This window comes from Lithobates pipiens, unplaced genomic scaffold (assembly GCF_037356315.1).
Source record: "Lithobates pipiens isolate NorthernLeopardFrog02 unplaced genomic scaffold, aLitPip1_a1.2 Scaffold_16, whole genome shotgun sequence".
NCBI lineage: Eukaryota > Metazoa > Chordata > Amphibia > Anura > Ranidae > Lithobates > Lithobates pipiens.
In genome coordinates this window covers 530,273,529-530,292,347 of record NW_027507748.1, presented here as the reverse complement: position 1 = coordinate 530,292,347, position 18,819 = coordinate 530,273,529, and the positions used below count along the sequence as shown (strand labels likewise).

General features: G+C 41.5%; 1 protein-coding gene across 3 annotated transcripts in view; it reads left to right on the top strand.

The window, feature by feature from the left end:
• The window catches only part of EPSTI1 (epithelial stromal interaction 1), a 169,685-nt gene that overhangs the window by 12,111 nt on the left and 138,755 nt on the right, over window positions 1-18,819 (top strand). For all 3 annotated transcript variants that reach the window (XM_077483195.1, XM_077483196.1, XM_077483194.1), the window contains exon 2: window positions 10,994-11,052. In XM_077483195.1, the coding sequence (XP_077339321.1) occupies window positions 10,994-11,052 (59 nt within the window). The remainder of the gene's footprint in view (window positions 1-10,993; window positions 11,053-18,819) is intronic.

Below are 18,819 nucleotides of genomic sequence, written 5' to 3'. Positions count from 1 at the left end.
TTACCAGTCCTTATAAGAACTTTTGTGGACCAAGCAGGTTGTGTGTTAGTGTTTAGCAGACTGTACGTCAGTCCCTATACCGCTGAAGGACTGCTGCAGTATAGGGCAGCGGTCAGCAGTGGTGCACGTCAACCCTATCTATTGTGGACCGATAGCGGTCCTTACAGAACAGCAGACTGTACCGCACTCAAGCCTATGTACCGTAGCACCCTATACCAAGTTACCAGTCCTTATAAGAACTTTTGTGGAACAAGCAGGTTGTGTGTTAGTGATTAGCAGACTGTACGTCAGTCCCTATACCGCTGAAGGACTGCTGCAGTATAGGTGAGCGGTCAGCAGTGGTGCACGTCAACCCTATCTATTGTGGACCGATAGCGGTCCTTACAGAACAGCAGACTGTACCGCACTCAAGCCTATGTACCGTAGCACCCTATACCAAGTTACCAGTCCTTATAAGAACTTTTGTGGACCAAGCAGGTTGTGTATTAGTGTTTAGCAGACTGTACGTCAGTCCCTATACCGCTGAAGGACTGCTGCAGTATAGGGCAGCGGTCAGCAGTGGTGCACGTCAACCCTATCTATTGTGGACCGATAGCGGTCCTTACAGAACAGCAGACTGTACCGCACTCAAGCCTATGTACCGTAGCACCCTATACCAAGTTACCAGTCCTTATAAGAACTTTTGTGGACCAAGCAGGTTGTGTATTAGTGTTTAGCAGACTGTACGTCAGTCCCTATACCGCTGAAGGACTGCTGCAGTATAGGGCAGCGGTCAGCAGTGGTGCACGTCAACCCTATCTATTGTGGACCGATAGCGGTCCTTACAGAACAGCAGACTGTACCGCACTCAAGCCTATGTACCGTAGCACCCTATACCAAGTTACCAGTCCTTATAAGAACTTTTGTGGAACAAGCAGGTTGTGTGTTAGTGATTAGCAGACTGTACGTCAGTCCCTATACCGCTGAAGGACTGCTGCAGTATAGGGCAGCGGTCAGCAGTGGTGCACGTCAACCCTATCTATTGTGGACCGATAGCGGTCCTTACAGAACAGCAGACTGTACCGCACTCAAGCCTATGTACCGTAGCACCCTATACCAAGTTACCAGTCCTTATAAGAACTTTTGTGGAACAAGTGAGTTGTGAATGTTTAGCAGACTGCAGCAGAAGGGCAGCAGTCAAGTATAATATCCTTTCTATATTTGGAAGAAAGAATATTATACATGTACAAGCCTATTACTGTACCACTGATACCAGTCCTGAAAAGAACCTTTGTGGAACTAATAATAACAGCAAGTCTTTAAAATTACCCTCACTGCCTGACAACACTGCTTCCTTCCTGTCCCTATACAAATTGGCAAAAAAAGAGAACGATTAGTGGTTACTGGAACAGCTCTTTTGTGGACCTTGATAGTAACAGCTAATGATGATGATGATGATGATGATGATGAAAGACTAATCTGGCTGTCCCTGTAGCATACACCGTCCTTTCCCTTTCTCTAAACTAACAAAAGACACTCAGGCTGCTGCAAGAATCAGCAGCACAGCAAACCTATCAACACCTAACACCTATACCAGTCCTGAAAAGAACTTTTGTGTACCAAATAGCTAGTGGTTTATCTCTCCCTACTCCACACAGGAACCTGTCCCTATCTTAACAGAAGAAAGAATGTAAAATGGCCACCGGATCGGGTGTATTTATAGGTTAGGGGGAATGTACAAGTGTCCATGTGCTGTCATGTCTCAATTGGCTGTCCTGTATCACATGATAAACGTGTCACCAAAGGTTAAAGTTCTTGTATACATTAAACACGTAAGTCCGCCGCGGCGAACGACGGAAAAAGGCGTTCGAACGTGCGGACCGCGAATGTCGGAAATTCGCCGCGAAACGACCGCCGGGCGAACCGTTCGGCCATCACTAGACATTTATACTTTTACCATTTTTGGGGTCATCTCTATTATTGCCATTTATGTATTGGAATCTAGATGCCATTGGTATCAATATCAATGGCATCATAGGAAACAGTATTAATTTTTCAGTTTGGTTGTTAGATATTTGGGGAGGTAGCGGTTCACTTTTATTATAGCATTATTGATTAGACCCCTTTCACACTGGAGGCGTTTTTCAGTCGCTTTAGCGCTAAAAATAGCGCCTGTAAAGTGCCTGAAAAATGCCCCATCTGCAGTCGTGCTTTCACACTGGGGCGCTGCGCTGGCAAGACGTAAAAAAAAAAGTCCCGCAAGCAGCATCTTTGGGGCGCTTTAAGAGCGGTGAATACACTGCTCCTAAAGCACCCCTGGCCATTGAAATCAATTGGCAGTGCCGCCGAAGTGCCTGCAAAGCACTGCTTTGCGGGTGCTTTTAACCCTTTATTGGGCTGCTAGCCACTAGGGTTAAAAGTGCCCCGCTAGCGGCCGAAAAGTGCCTCTAAAACGACGGCAAATCGCTGCTAAAAGTAGCGGCACTCTACCGTTAACGCAGCCGTGCTGTCAGTGTAAAAGGGCTCTTACTGTATGTGGGAACACAGTATACTAGCTACCCACTACGGTGTGTAACTAAATCTTCAATGACTTGCCCTCCTGAAGGTTTTACCCCCTTCAAGACTGGGCAATTTTTTTACTATTCAGCACTGCGCTAATTTAACTGAGAATTGTGTGGTCATGAAACACTGTACGCAAATGAAATTCATAAAAAAAATTAAAAATGTAGTTTGGTGGTATTTGATCGCCACTGGGTTTTCTATATTTTATTATATAAACGAAAAAAAAAAAAACTCAATATTTATTACTTTTTGCTATAAAACAAATCCAATAAAAAATTGAAAAAATCTAATTTCTTCATAATGATATGCCAAAATGTATTCTTTGGTAAAAAAAAATCCCAATAAGTGTATATTGATTGGTTTACGTGAAAGTTATAGCATCTACAAACTATGGTATATATACTGGAATTATTATTTTTTTATACTAGTAATGGCGGCGATCGGTGACTTAGGCCCCTTTCACACATGCTGATGGTATGTCCGTATTTCATCCATCCGTTTGCGGATGAAATACGGACATCCATTCATCCCTATGGGATAGCGGGTGTCTGCGGATGAGCATCCGCAGACACCCGCTATTGTCCGCCTCCGCAAATGTCCGATTCTGCAGACGGAGGAAAATCCTATTTTTCTGTCCGTCTGCAGAGTGGATCGGATGAACACGGACACACGGTCCGTGCTCGTCCGATCCCCATAGAGGAGAGCGGAGAGCTGACAGGGCGGTCCCCGCACAGTGTGCGGAGACCGCCCTGTCCGCAGCTGGCTCAGCGGGGACAACGGAGCGATCCCCGCTGAGCGAGCGGATCATCACGGGGCGGATCTTTACTGATCCGCCCCATGTGAAAGAGGCCTTAGGCTGTATTCATACTCATGCATTTTTTGTTTTTTTGCATTTTTCATATTTGCACTACAGAACGTGTCCCATAGGAAACCATGGTAAATGGACTGTAGTGCAAATCTGCAAAATGCAAAAAGCACAAAAAATGCATAGGTGTGATCCAGCCTTATAGTAGCAGACTCGGAGCTGTCACTCAAGTGACACCTACATTATTCTGATGTGTCCTTTTTCTAGCGGCTACATAAAAGTGTTTCTAGGGAGGTGAGGGAAGGGCTGGAGGAGCTGGGCCAGCACAGAAAACAGATAAAGCTGATCTCCAGCCTTATCATCAGTTCTGCACAGTTGTAAAGGCTACTCTTCTGTACTGAAATTGTTTTTGCTGATTTCAGGATTCACTGCACACTGTGAGCTTCTCACAGTGTGCATTGCAAGCTGCAGCAAGTCAGATCGATTATGCCTCATTTCCTGAGTGAATGACCTCCAGCAACATGTAGTCTTTTTCTCCCCAGCTTTACCACCCCTGGTCCTTCCCTGTCATTCATTGGATTTCAGTTCTCTTAATCACAGAGGCTTCGCATAACATGTGGGCATTACCTAGTGTTGTCTACATGCAAGCACAGCCTGCCTAGGAATGCTTACGCCTCAAGAATGATAATTGACCATAAAAAGTTTTTTGATATTTGCACAACTCCAAGTGCCAGCCACTTGCGTCAGAGATGAGGACTCCTGGGTGTAGTACTAAGGCAGAGTACTGTGATGTAATATGATGCCAATAACACGGGGACATTAATTTTAAACTAGCAGGAGGAAAGTTCAAAACGTAGAAAGTATTATTTTATTGAAAAAGTAGTTGATGCTTGGAATAGACTTCCAGCAAAGGTGGTGAGTCAGTCCACAGTAAATGGATTCCAACATGCTTGGGTTGAATATAGATCTATATATAAAAAAAAAAATACATTGAAAATGTTTGGGCAGACTCGATGGGCACCTTGGTCTGGCCTACATTGCATAGAGAAGCACAGAGACCCAGTAATAATGTCTGTGAGTCTAAAATAAGGCATGTAATGAAAGCAGGAAGGTTTCATTAAACATTTTATTGGAATATTGATGGGGGAAGGAATGGGGGGGGGGGGGGGTGTGGACTAGGCTATTCAAAATAGAACTTTAGATTAAACTTTAACTCAGCTTTAATATACTTGTTTTTTTGTTTTTTGTGCTTTTCAATTTTTTTTTTTTTGAAAGTTGGTGGCAAGGTTTTTTTTTTTTAAAAACTTACTGTATTATGTCTGTTATATACATGAGTTATTTGCTAAAACACTGAAATCTGTTGTGGGGATCTTAAAAAAGGAGGTACTACTTGGGATATTAATGTCACTGGTTGAGTTCCAGAAATTTTCATCAGTAATTGAAATAATCTCCTGTTGTCCCCTCACTTAGCATCTGATTCTTATTTCTCTCTAGAGATTCTTTCTGGAGATGCACCAAAATTTTGGCGGCCGAAACATATCAGGCAAAACGGTGTTAATGGCAAAAAGAGAAAAAGGTGCCAATAATGGTGCCGAAAACGCCACAGTTTTACCACAATTTTACTGCAATTTTAACACAATTTTACCACAATTTTACTGTTTTTCATAGGTCATGTGACTCAAAAACCAACAAGGGTGCATTATTGATGCATTCTTGCTGTGTTTTCAATGCGTTTGAACGGGGGGGGTACATTTCTGGTGCGTTTTTTTTTACGAACCAAAAATGGCGGCCGAAACATATCAGGCAAAACGGTGTTAATGGCAAAAAGAGAAAAAGGTGCCAATAATGGTGCCGAAAACGCCACAGTTTTACCACAATTTTACTGCAATTTTAACACAATTTTACCACAATTTTACTGTTTTTCATAGGTCATGTGACTCAAAAACCAACAAGGGTGCATTATTGATGCATTCTTGCTGTGTTTTCAATGCGTTTGAACGGGGGGGGGGGTACATTTCTGGTGCGTTTTTTTTTACGAACCAAAAATGCAGCAAGCAGTATTTTTAACACAATGGAAGCACAAGGGACCAGTGTGAAGACATACATAGAATTTAACCACTTAAGGACCGCCCACCGCCTATATACTGCGGCAGGGCAGCCCTATTGCGCAAAACCTGTATGCCGTTTCATGCATGAGACACTGTGGCTGCGCACACATGCCCGTTGCACAGTGTGGAAGCCGATGCATGGTTCCTGGGGCTGCGGTGTCCACCAGTCACCTGCCATCGCTCCTCAGAGAGGCACAACAGGGATCTGCCAATGTAAAAAAAGCAGATCCCCATTCTGGGAGTACAGTGAGAATGTCTGTTCCTAGTTATCAGGAACAGCGATCTCTCTGTACTCCCTGTCATTACACTCCCCACATAGTTAGAAACACCTCCCTAGGGAACACTTAACCCCTTGATCGCCTCCTAGTGTTAACCCCTTCCCTGCCAGTGTCATTTATTCAGTGATCAGTGGATATTTTTAGCTCTGATCACTGTAATAATGTCACAAAATCTATCTATTTTGCAGATGTGATAACTTTTGCGCAAACCAATCAATATACGCTTATTGCGATTTTTTACCAAAAATCTGTAAAAAAATACATATTGGCCTAAACTGATGAATAAATTTGTTTTTTTACATTTTTTATTGGATATGTATTATAAACATATGCATACTTGCAACTACACCCCAAAACACATTCTGCTACTCCTCCTGAGTATGGTGATACCACATGTGTGAGACTTTTTCACAGCCTGGCCACATACAGAGGTCCATAATGCAGGGAGTACCTTCCGGCGTTCTAGGGACATAAATTACACATCTTATTTCCTGACAACCTATCACACTCTTGAAGGCCCTGGAGCACCAGAACAATATAGATGCCCACAAAATGACCCAATTTTGGAAAGCAAACACCCCAACACATAATCTAGGAGGCATAATGAGTCTTTTGAAAATGTCATTTTTTTCCACAAGTTTTTGAAATATGTTGAAAGAGAATGAAAACACAATTTTGTTACACAAAGTTGTCAATTTATAAGATTTTTCTATCACATAGCATGTGCATAGCACAAATTACACCCCAAAATACATTCTGCTACTCCTCCTGAGTATAGCAATAACACGTGTGTGAGAATTTTACACAGCCTGGCCACATACATTGGCCCAACATGCAGGTAGCACCGTCAGGATGAGCACTGATGTGGCATGGATGTGTCACAGATGAGCACTGATGTGGCACTAATGAGCACTGATTTGGCACGGATGAGCACTGATGAGGCATGGATGAGCACTGATGTGGCATGGATGAGGCATGGATGGGCATGGATTAGCATTAATGTGGCACAGATGAGCACTGATGTGGCATGGAACAGGCATGAATGGGCACAGATGTGGCATGGGTGTGGTACGGATGAGTACTGATGTGGCATGGATGGAGCACAGATGGGGTATGGATGAGCACGGATGAAGCATGTATGGGCACGGATGGGCATGTGTGAGGCACGGATGGGCATGTATGAGGCACGGAGGAAGCACAGATGGGCATGTATGAGGCAGGGATGGGCATGGATAAGCCATGGAAGGGCATGGATGAGCTTTTATGAGGCATGGATGGGCATGTATGAGGCATGAATAGGCATGTATGAGGCATGGATGGGCATGTATGAGACATGGATAGGCACGGGTGAGCATGGATAGGCATGTATCAGCCATGGATGGGCACGGATGAGTATGTACCAGGAACGAATGGGCATGTATGATGCACGGATGGGCATCGATCATGCATGGATGAGGCATGAATGGGCATAGATCAGCACTGTGGGCACTTCATATCCAGCCCACAGCATTCCTGCACCGCCTCCCTCCTCTTCTCACAGGCTGTACCGATTGCATGTGAGGAGAGGAGAGAGCTGCACTGAACATGCGCTGATTTGTTGACAAGTGATCATGTGGTAAGAGGCCAATGTCATCCGTAGTCACGGAAGATTCTGGGCGCACGCCCCAGGAGGCACGCAGGCAGCGTGAGTCTGGGAGGACATAGTACGCCCACCTAGAATTAGCCGAATGCGCTGTAGTCGTCTTTCAGCTATGGCCCGGTCAACAAGTGGTTAAAAACTGTAATTTTCAGTTTCAGTTTTCAGCCAAGTGCATCCTGCATTTTTGGTTTCAGCACACAAATTTCCATTTGGTGCACCTCTAATTCTCTGTAACAGAACTTTGCATCCAAGGACATAGCCAAGAACATACTACTACACAGGTGCACCCAGGGGGTCAGAATAGTATACATTTGGAATGGTTGCATTTAAGCCCCAATGTAGTGATATCATACCGCTGTTAGAAATTATGGGACCCCGTACAGCCTACCTGATGGGGCCTGCTTTGACTCCACCCTCGATCCCACTCCTGGCCCTGCCCCTAGCCCCTTCCCTGATCCCATCTTAAAACAAAATGCAGCTTTGTCTTCAAGTGATATATAATAATATAGAATAAGCATATACATCGCCTTGAAAAAGTATTCACACCCCTTAACATTTTCCACATTTTGTCATGTTACAACCAAAAGCATAAATGTATTTTATTGGGATTTTATGTGATAGACCAACACAAAGTGGAATGAAAATGATAAATGATTTTCAAAATGTTTTACAAATAAATATCTAAAAAGTGTGCCATGCATTTGTATTCAGCCCCTTTTACTGTGATACCCATAACTAAAATCTAGTGGAACAAATTGCCTTCAGAAGTCACCTAATCATTAAATAGAGTCTACCTGTGTGTAATTTATTCTCAGATTAAATACAGCTGTTCTGTGAAGCCCTCAGAGGTTTGTTAGAGAACCTTAAGGAACAAACAGCATCATGAAGGCTGATAGGGAAACCCCAAAACTCATGGGTTTCAGCAACATTTTGACTGCTGAAGCCAGATTGAAAATAGATTTTATTATTCAAGAATGTAGCCATCCACAAGCAGGGAGAACAATACAATACATGGTGATACGTTCAAAATAATGTTTCTACTCCCTAGTACAGCTGATACAAATTTATATGTCTTACAAAAAGGGTGGGAACTAGCTAGCTAAAGGGTCTTTGAAGTCAAATCTTGATTGAAATGCAAAATACTTGTTTACGTAGTTGTTAATTCTTGCCTGACCAGGCCTTCAAAGGCCGAGATAGCATTCTTTGCCAATGAAGGTGTAAATAGCCTTTGAACACAATCAAGACAATTGTTACACAATATGACTATACTAAATCAGAAATACATGTTTTGATAATCATGAATAAATGTTTGCTAAATAAAACGGCTATTTCATTTACCCAATCAATCCCATCTCTTGGTCAAATTAAAAATTGACCACATAACTATTGCTCCCAATAAAAATTACATTTGAAAACATAACAGTGCTATAATAAGCAATTCATACACTGGTTGTGGACAGTAGGGTTCTTGACTATTCAGTGTAGTGATTCCTTTGGTGACAGTTAACCACTTAAGGACCAAGCCTCTTTTTTAGATGTGGTGTTTACAAGGTGAAAACATTTTTTTTTGCTATAAAATTACTTAGAACCCCCAAACATTATACATATTTCGAACACCCTAGAGAATAAAAATGTGGTCGTTGCAATATTTTTTGTCACACTGTATTTGCGCAGCGGTCTTACAAGTGCACTTTTTTTTTTTTTTTTAGAAATACACTTTTTTAAATTAAAAAATAAGACAACAGTAAAGTTAGCCTCATTTTTTTTTATTGTGAAATATAATGTTTCGCCAAGTAAATTGATACCCAACATGCCACGCTTCAAAATTGCGACCGCTCGTGGAATGGCGACAAACTTTTACCCTTAAAAATCTTCATAGGCGACATTTAAAAAAATCTACATGTTGTATGTTTTACAGAGGAGGCTTAGGGCTAGAATTATTGCTCTCGCTCTACCGATTGTGGCGATACCTCACATATTTGGCTTGAACACCGTTTTCATGTGTGGGCGCTACTCATGTATGCGTTCGCTTCTGCACGCGAGCTTGGTGGGACGGGGCATATTTAAAAACATTTTTTTTCTTATTTATTTTACCTTTTATTTTTTAATTTTAAACTGTTGTAAACATCCCCTGTAATAGAAAAAAAGAGTGACAGGTCCTCCTAAATATGAGACCTGGGATCAAAAAGACCTCAGATCTCATATTTAATTTGTAATTGTAAATGCAATTTAAAAAAATATAAATAAATGCCCTTTAAGAGCTATGGGCAGAAGTAATGTTATGACGTTGCTTCCGCCCTGCAGTGTCATGAAGACGGGTGGGGGCCATCTTCCCCTCACTCGTCTCCATGCACAGTACTGAGAAGGATCTGATGACCTAATCTGCTGCCGATGGCTCCGTTAAGCGGCCAATAAAAGTGATCTTGTGGTAAATCCACCACAGAGACCACTTTTATCGTGTACCAGACCGCCGGCCGAACACGAGGATACTGAGGTTATGACAGCTAGCTGTTGCCATAACAACGATATCCGTCCCCAAATAAGGGACATACATCAGCGTGCGGCGGTCCAGAAGTGGTTAAAGCTGTGTAGGGCCTAACTAGATGTGAATATTACAGGTAGTGATATTGGGAAAATGGAAAAAAAAAGTCTCATAACGCATACAAAACCTAACATAAATGGCATTTTAAAGAAAGGCAGATAAAATTACAATTCCTATTAATCCCTTCTAAATTCCGACATCTCCCTCTAACTGCCTAATCTTAGTTTAAATATTTATTTTTTTTGCTTTGTCAAGGCTAAAAAATACAAAAATATCTAAAAATAATGTGTTGGTCTAACAGTGTATGAACTAGTTGATTCCTCTGACTTAACTTTGACAGCTAGTCCTCCACAAGGCTCCACTCCTAAGAACACATGTTCTTACATGATATTCTTTTCTTCAGGACTATCCACAGGACAAGAAACTTCCAGTAGGTGTGCAGATCTTTTTTTGCAATTATAGCAAACCAAGCTTTCACTTTTTCAGACATCTGCAAAATGCAAAAAGCACTAAAACTGCATAGGTGTGAATCCAGCCTAAGAGTAGGTAGAGTTGCATGGTGACACCGAACAGGAAACTGGCTTGAAATACACTTGGAGACACAAAATCAGACTGCTAGGGACATTAATATACAAAGTCTAAGCCAATGACCCTCAGCTTGAAAAGGCAGTACTGGCTGGGCATGTAGCTAATTCAATGAACAGCAGGAGGCCTAACTAGTCTTGAACACAAGTCTTGCGGGACAAGATGTAACTGCAGACCTTATGAATTAATCGGACCCTGAAATTGCCAAAAGTAGTACAGAACCTGCAAATGCGGCGTGGCACCAATTCGGATACTGCAATTGCCGCCTATTTGACATGCTGTTTGGCACGTCAAATCGCATGCTAAATCGCATCAATGTGAACCAGGGCTAAAAGACAATAAACTAGACAACAAAAAGATGCTTAAAACTGAAATGTTTACCTATTTCCTTTAACTTGCTAATAAAAACTGATTTGGTGTGAATAAAGTCTATTAGTGTGTAGAAATCTGTTTTATGTATATAGTTGTATTGATTCTTTTTTTATTTCATTACAGCAATGGCAGCTATGTAGTTATTCCACCGAATCAAGCAAAAAGAAACAAACTTTTGACAAGTAAGCATCTGTTTCTTTCAGTCTAATATATGTATACAGTGCATTTTATTAGTATGTATAAAACTGGTGACTGTAACTCATCTGCTGTACACCAATTTACATGAGCATTTGTGAACATGTGATATGAATTCACACAAACAGAAGATAATTTCAGTATGCCTGGCAGCATTCAGCTTGAAGCTGAACTCCAAGCACATAACTAAATACACTGAATAAATACACAAGAACTATTTTACCTGCCAAAAGATTTGTACTTCTGTCCATCCAAACCTAAGATTTACATAGCTCTGCTCTACAGCCCTGCCCTGTCTAGCAGAAAATGGAGCAAGATCTCCCCTGCAGTTTTGTGAAAAGGAGAAACAGCACACTGATGAGCATATATCTTCAACACCCTGCTGTTTCTTCCTATCAGCATGGCTCTTTTAGTTGCAGCAAACCTGATTGGCTGATTGTGCTGCTTTTCCCTCCCCTTCTCTCAGCTCTGCTGTATAGACTTTACATTTAACTGTTATCCCCTGTACACACGGTCGGACATTCCGACGACAAAATCCGTCTGATTTTTTCCGACGAACTTTGGCCCAAACTTGTCTTGCATACACACGGTCACACAAAGTTGTCGGAAAATCCAAACGTTCAGAACGAGGTGACGTACAACACGTTCGAAGGGACTATAAAGAGGCCAGTAGCCAATATCTTTCATCTCGTAATTTATTCTGAGCATGCATGGCACTTTGTGCGTCGGAATTGTCTACACACGATCGGAATTGAAACGGTCGGATTTTGTTGTCAGAAAATTTTTGATCCAGATCTCAAACTTTGTGTGTCGGAAATTCAGACGGAAAAAGTCCGATGGAGCCCACACACGATCGGAATTTCCGACAACACAGTCCGATCGCACATTTTCCATCGGAAAGTTCCGACCGTGTGTACAGGGCATAAGAGACTGTTACTAAGTCAAATTCAGGTATTTTTACTGCTTTCATTTAAAAAATAATTAGAGCTACAATTATTTGTGCCTTTAATACCTGCCTAGAGTTCTGCTTTCAAGAGCACACAGCGCTCAGGCAGATTTAAAACAGGTTTTACCCCCGTAATGACCAGGCCATTTTTTTGCGATAGGGCACTGCGTTATTTTAACTGACAATTGTGTGAGTGGACAACGCTGTACCCAAACAAAATTGATGTACTTTTTTCCCCCACAAATAGAGCTTTCTTTTGGTGATATTTGATCAGCTCTTCGGTTTTTATTTTTTGCGCTATAAACAAAAAAAATAGCAACAATTTTGAAAAAAAAACAACAATATTTTTTACTTTCTGCTATATAACATACCCAATAAAAAAATGTAAAAAAATCGAATTTCTTCATCAATTTAGGCCAATATGTAATCTGCTATATATTTTTGGTAAAAAAATACCAATTAGCTTATATATTGATTGGTTTGCGCAAAAGTTATTGCATCTACAAACAATGGGATAGATTTAGGAGCTTTTTATTTTTATTTTTTTTCTACTAGTAATGGTGGTGATCAGCTATTTTTTAGCGGGACTGCGACATTGCGGCAGGAAAATTGAACACTGAGTGACACTTTTTGGGGGCTAGTGACACCAATACAGTGATCAGTGATAAAAAAATGCACTAACACTGTATAAATGACACTGGCAGGGAAGGGGTTAACATCAGGGGTGGTCAAAGGGTTAAATGTGTTCCTTGTGTGCTTACTAACTATGTGGGTGATGGACCCACTGCTGGAACAGAGAGATCTGTGTTCCTGATTAACAGGAAGAACAGATATCTCTGTTTCTGTCTAACGGAAGGATATCTGCTTTGTTTACATCAGCAAAAAAGAGAGACACAGGCACCTCTGTGTAAGGACTGTAATATTTAATGGAAAAGGGAGCATTAAAAACTCACATTTGAGGTATCTGTATGTAGGCACAATAAAGTCCAATCAGAGGCGCTTGTGTCTTTCTCTTTTTCTCCTGACACAGTGGACTGATTCTCAGCATAGAGCTGGTTAGCTCTAATGCCCCGTACACACGAGCGGACTTTTCAACATCCAAAGTCCGAAGGACCGAGTCCGTCAGACTATCCGATCGTGTGTGGGCTGCAACGGACTTTTGATTCGCCAAAGTCTGACGGACTTTAGAAATGAAGCATGCTTCAAATTTTCCCGAAGGAACTCCGCCGGACCCGGTCCCCTTCGAAAACTCCGCTCGTGTGTATGCTACTCCGACGGACTAAAACCGACGCTAGGGCAGCTATTGGCTACTGGCTATGAACTTCCTTATTCGAGTCGGGTCGTACGTCATCACGTTCGAATCCGTCGGAGTTTAGTGTGATCGTGTGTGGCCAAGTCCGTTCGGCCAAAAAGTCTGTCAGAACTCCGTCGGAACTCCGGCGGAACTCCGGCGGAACTCCTTTGGAAGTCTGTCGGACATAAGTCCTCTCGTGTGTACGGGGCATTAAGGACTCCCAATGGACTTGTACTACAACTAAATATATCACAGAATGCGCCACTACCCTATGTATTTTTGTTTACATCAGCAGACCACCGCTCTGTTATTCCCCAGAGCGATCGCGGGAGGCCATCAGGGCCGTCAGGCCCGCTGATTTGTTCACGCTCTGATCTGGTGCGCACCAGACCAGGTCGCGCGGATAACGTATAGGTACCTTGTTTCGCAAAGCCTGGCCTCCCTGCCGCAGTATATGTGTAATGGGTGATCTGGAACTAGTTAAGTACTGTAGTGTGAGCTGCAATGCAGTTCATGGCACAAGGAGGGTGACCTGGAGACACACACATTAGTTCATTAACCACTTCCTGCTTACCCTATTATAAAATAATGGCCGGGTGAGAGCACTAATATCCTTGGTGGACATCAAATGATGTCCTTTTGTTCTCTTGGTGTACATCTAGAGCGGGGGTGCTCAGTGGTAGGATCTGTCACCCACTGTGTTCACCAAGCGCAGTGGAAGACCGGTCATTGTACCGGGCTGGCCCTGGTATCATGTGATTGCTGTGACCAACTCGGGGACTGCCTGTATATATATATATATATATATATATATATATATATATATATATATATATTTATATGTATATATATATATATACACACACACACACAGCATATACACTGTTTTTATATTAAAGAGATATAAAATAGTATCATATAGTGTTTATAATGATAGCTATATGATTGTCTTACCTCTTCCTAGCAGTTACATACTGGCAGCACTAATAAGCCATTGTTTTTCTGAAAAGGTAAAACACCTAAAACAATTATAGTTGTAATGGTATTCTTGTTTCTTAGGTAATGCAGTCAGAAATTTACAGAATAGATGCATATACCATTGGCTACTGCCTGGCTATTAACAGGGTTTTCTATTTCCTTTTACACAGTGGAAACCCCATTTAAGAATTTTAAAGTGGTTAATTATATTTGTATAACCAATACTTAAGGCCCCTTTCACACGAGCGCCTACGTGTAGGGGATTCCGCTTGCTCAGCGGGGGATTGCTCCGCTGATCTTTGCTGAGCAGGCAGATGACAGGTCCGCGTCCCTTCCGCTGTGCTGAACGGACACAGTCCCGCTGTCTCTATGGAATAATTGGATGGAAAGGGTCCACCTGTCCGCTTCGATCCAATCTGCTGGACGGATGTTAAACAGGACCACATTCCATCTGTTTTTTTGTGGGCAGGAATGAATCGGATGGCAGCGGGTATCAGTGGACATGTGTCTGCTAACACATGGGGAGACCTGATTGGTCAGCCCATGTAAAAGTGCCCTAAAGGAGTGGGCTATAAAAATAAAAAAAAACATTGGCCAGCGCCAATCACATGGTAATTTTCACTTGGATTGTTTATTGGGACAAAGTCCCACTTATCACAATTAGCGCTAGTGACGTATTCTGTGTTGGCTTTGCTTTGCTTTGGATCCGATAAGGAAACTGTAACCAATGCATATCTTTATCTATACTCTTGACTTTGAAACACGGTTATGATTGTCACTTACTTAAACTGATGTACTTGCATTTGTCAAATAAAGCTCTTTGGAAAAAAACAAAAAAACAAAAACAACATACATATGCAAATCTATGCTGCCATATTGGTCTGATGCCACGTTGCCCAAGAAGTGAGAAATCAAATGACTGCTGATTACTCAGTTCTTGATCTGCTTAGAGCAGAGAGTGGTGACTAAGTCACCACTCTCCACTCTGCCCCTCCATGGGTCAGGCTGGAGAAAGGGTAAGTGCAGCTGGTTTTAGCTCTCAGCCACATGCTGAGAGCTGGAGCCAGATATCAAGTAGCTGGGAGGATCCTGACAATTATTGTTGGGATCTTTTCAGAGCCTGGAGCTGATTTGCCACATCAGCTGACAGTGGGAAATAATCCGCTATAAACTGACATTAGGTCACAGGAGAGCAAAATTAACCCATAAGTGACGTTTGACCGGAAAAAACTTTGGTCCTACATTTCTTTCTCGCTAATTCTGCCCAGCAACATTTTGATGGTTACTGTTTGTACAAAATAACTGAATTTAGCAAGTTTTTATTATTTTCTTTGAAGATGACAAGTTGGGAATGGGGTGGTACTATAAAAACAGAAAAATACAATTAGAATGCTCATTAAGTCAGTGCTATACTTTAATACCTTCCCCTGCTTTAAAAAGTGAGTATAATAAAGAGATATTATATTGTGAGAACAACTTGTTCCAAATGGGATGCAGTCTTAATTATTGGGGTTGGAGGGGGCTATGTATTATTTCTACTTATGATAGACCCCTGAATATATGTTGCACTGGAGACCATGAAACGTGTAACAAATTATAATGTTTTAAATATGCACAACAAACAAAGCTTTTCTTTTTATGCTTTACCTAATGCTTACACATTAAAGTATGAATAATTCATGCACTGGAAAATAAGCTCAGCAGCACCCTATAGAGAACATTTAGGGAGCTGTTCATTAAAATGACATTTGGTTTAAAACAGACAATTAGAAATAAATTTGCATCTCCCAAGTCACATGATCATACTGTGGAAACACATTCTCTGATGCGTAATGATCGTATTACTCCACCAATACTCTATGCTAATCTTCTGCGCATTGAAATGAGGCAAACTACAAAATTGCTTTTTACAACTGTGTATTATTGTACAAGATTTCAACTGGCTGGGAAGCTGCAGGCAGAGCTTTGCAAATTATTTACTTCAGCTTAAGCTTGCTAAGTAGACTGGACTTGTCCCCATTTGTGCATATAGTATATTTGAAATGAATCCCAAATACATGGCATATTGCAGAGCTGAACTAGAATTTCCTTGTTTGATATCACAATGGATTTACTTTCAAGAACGGTAGAAGGTACTCCAGCTAGGCGCAAGTACTTAAACTTAAAGCGGACCTTTCCCCCTTTCACTAACAGTCACATCAGAACGAAGCTCTGCATGATGATAGAAAATCATCCTTCATCAGTAATTTGTTAAACAAGCACGTTTTTCTTTTACTTACAGTGCCTTGTAAAAGTATTCACCCCTTCCCCCCCTTGGCATTTGCCATGTTTTGTTGCCTCACAACCTGCAATTAACATGGATTGTTTGAGGATCTGCATCATTTCATTTACAGAACATGCCCACAACTTTGAAGATTTTTTTATTTTTTATTGTGAAGCAAACAAATAGGACAAAATAACTGAAAAAATCAATGTGCATAACTATTCACCCCCCTAAGGTCAATACTTTATAGAGCCACCTTTTGCGGCTATCACAGCTCCAAGTCACTTTGGATAAGTCTCTATGAGCTTGCCACATCTTACCACTGGAATTTTTGCCCATTCCTCCTTGCAAAACTGCTCCAGCTCCTTCAAGTTGGATGGTTTGCGCTTGTGAATAGCAATCGTTAAGTCTGACCACAGATTTTCTATTGGATTGACGTCTGGGCTTTGACTAGGCCATTCCAACACATTTACATGTTTCCCCCTCAAGTGTTGGTTTAGCAGTGTGTTTGGGGTCATTGTCCTGCTGGAAGGGGAACCTCTGTTCTAGCCTCAAATCACACACAGTGGTACAGGTTTTGCTAAAGAATATCCCTGTATTTAGCACCATCCATCTTTCCCTCAACTCTGACCAGTTTCCCAGTCCCAACTGCTGAAAAACATCCCCACAGCATGATGCTGCCACTACCATGTTTTAACTGGGGATGGTGTTCGTTGGGGTGATGTGATGGGTTGCGTTTGCGCCAGACATTTTCTTTGCTGGCCAAAAAGTAAAATTTTAGTTTCACCAGACCAGAGCACCTTTTGTCCATACATTTTGGGAGTCTCCCACGTGCCTTTTTCGCAAACTCAAAACGTGCCATTGTGTTTTTTGATGAAAGTAATGTCTTTCTTCTGGCCACTCTGCCATAAAGCCCAACTCTATGGAGCGTACAGATTATTGTCGTCCTATGAACAGATACTCTGGTCTCTGCTGTGGAACTCCTCCAGGGTTACCTTAGGTCACTGTGCTGCCTATCTGATTAATGCCCTCCTTGCCCAGTCCTTGAGTTTTGGTGTGTGGCCGTCTCTTGACAGGTTTGCTGGTGTGCCATGTTCTTTCCATTTAGTTATGATAGATTTGATGGTGCTCCTAGGGAACTTCTCAACAACATTGTCCCTTACTTGTTTGGAGAGTTCCTTGGTCTTCATGGCAGTGTTTGGTGAGTGTTGCCTCTTGTTTAGGTGTTGCAGCCTCTGGGGCCTTTCAAAAGGGTGTGTATATGTAATGACAGATCATGCGACACTTAGATTGCACACAGGTGGACATCATTTCACTAATTATGTGACTGAAGGTAATTAGTTGCACCAGAAATGTTTATGGGCTTCATAACAGAGGGGGTGAAGACATACGCACATGCCAATTATCATTTTTTTATTTCTGAAAAATAGTTTTATGTAAATATTTTTCTAATTTTACTTCACCAAATTAGACTATTGTGTTCTGAAAAGCCAAGGGGGTGAATACTTTTGCAAGGCACTGTACAATTACTGTTGAGTGCCCCACAGATACATCCTGGAAAACCTCTGTGGTAAACTGCGAGATTTCACGGAAAGACATTTTTTTTCTGCCTCTGATTTTGCCCTTAGTGAAAATGGTCATACTGAGAAGAATGGGAAGGAAAAGAGAAATAAGAAAAAAGCCTGCAATTATCAATAAGTATCTGTTTGCAGATTGTCACTACTAACAATTTTAAAAGGTGTCTTTGTTGTAATATTTAAGATGAGGGTGACGTTTCTCTTGAACTCCTTGATCTTAGCCACGTGAAATCCTGAGTGTTGCACACCAGGATGTGTTAAGCTGGCCATAGATGGAAAATTCTTAGGAAAAGTCTTCGAAAATTTGTAAAACATTCTCAAAACATTTTCAGAACATTCGAAAGTCGGTCAAAAGATTTAATTTGCTTTTAACATTTGATTTTGGAATGAATGGACTCTACCTAATGAAAACCATACAGTCCTGCTCCTTCAAATTGCACTGCAGTTGAACAGGAACATAGATTCGACTCACTAAAGGGTAGTCAAATATTTACCTTCTTAGAACATTCTTTTTCTAAGAATTGCCATTCAAAATTCTTCCCATGGCCAGTTTTAAACATCCACTACTTTATTTGAAGCAAAGTCAAATATAATTGTCCACCCAAAGTACATCTCTTGGGCAGGCCATACATTACACATTTTTTGTTCAGCCAGCAGGTTGAACAAAAAATGTGCATACGATGTGGATAGGTGAAT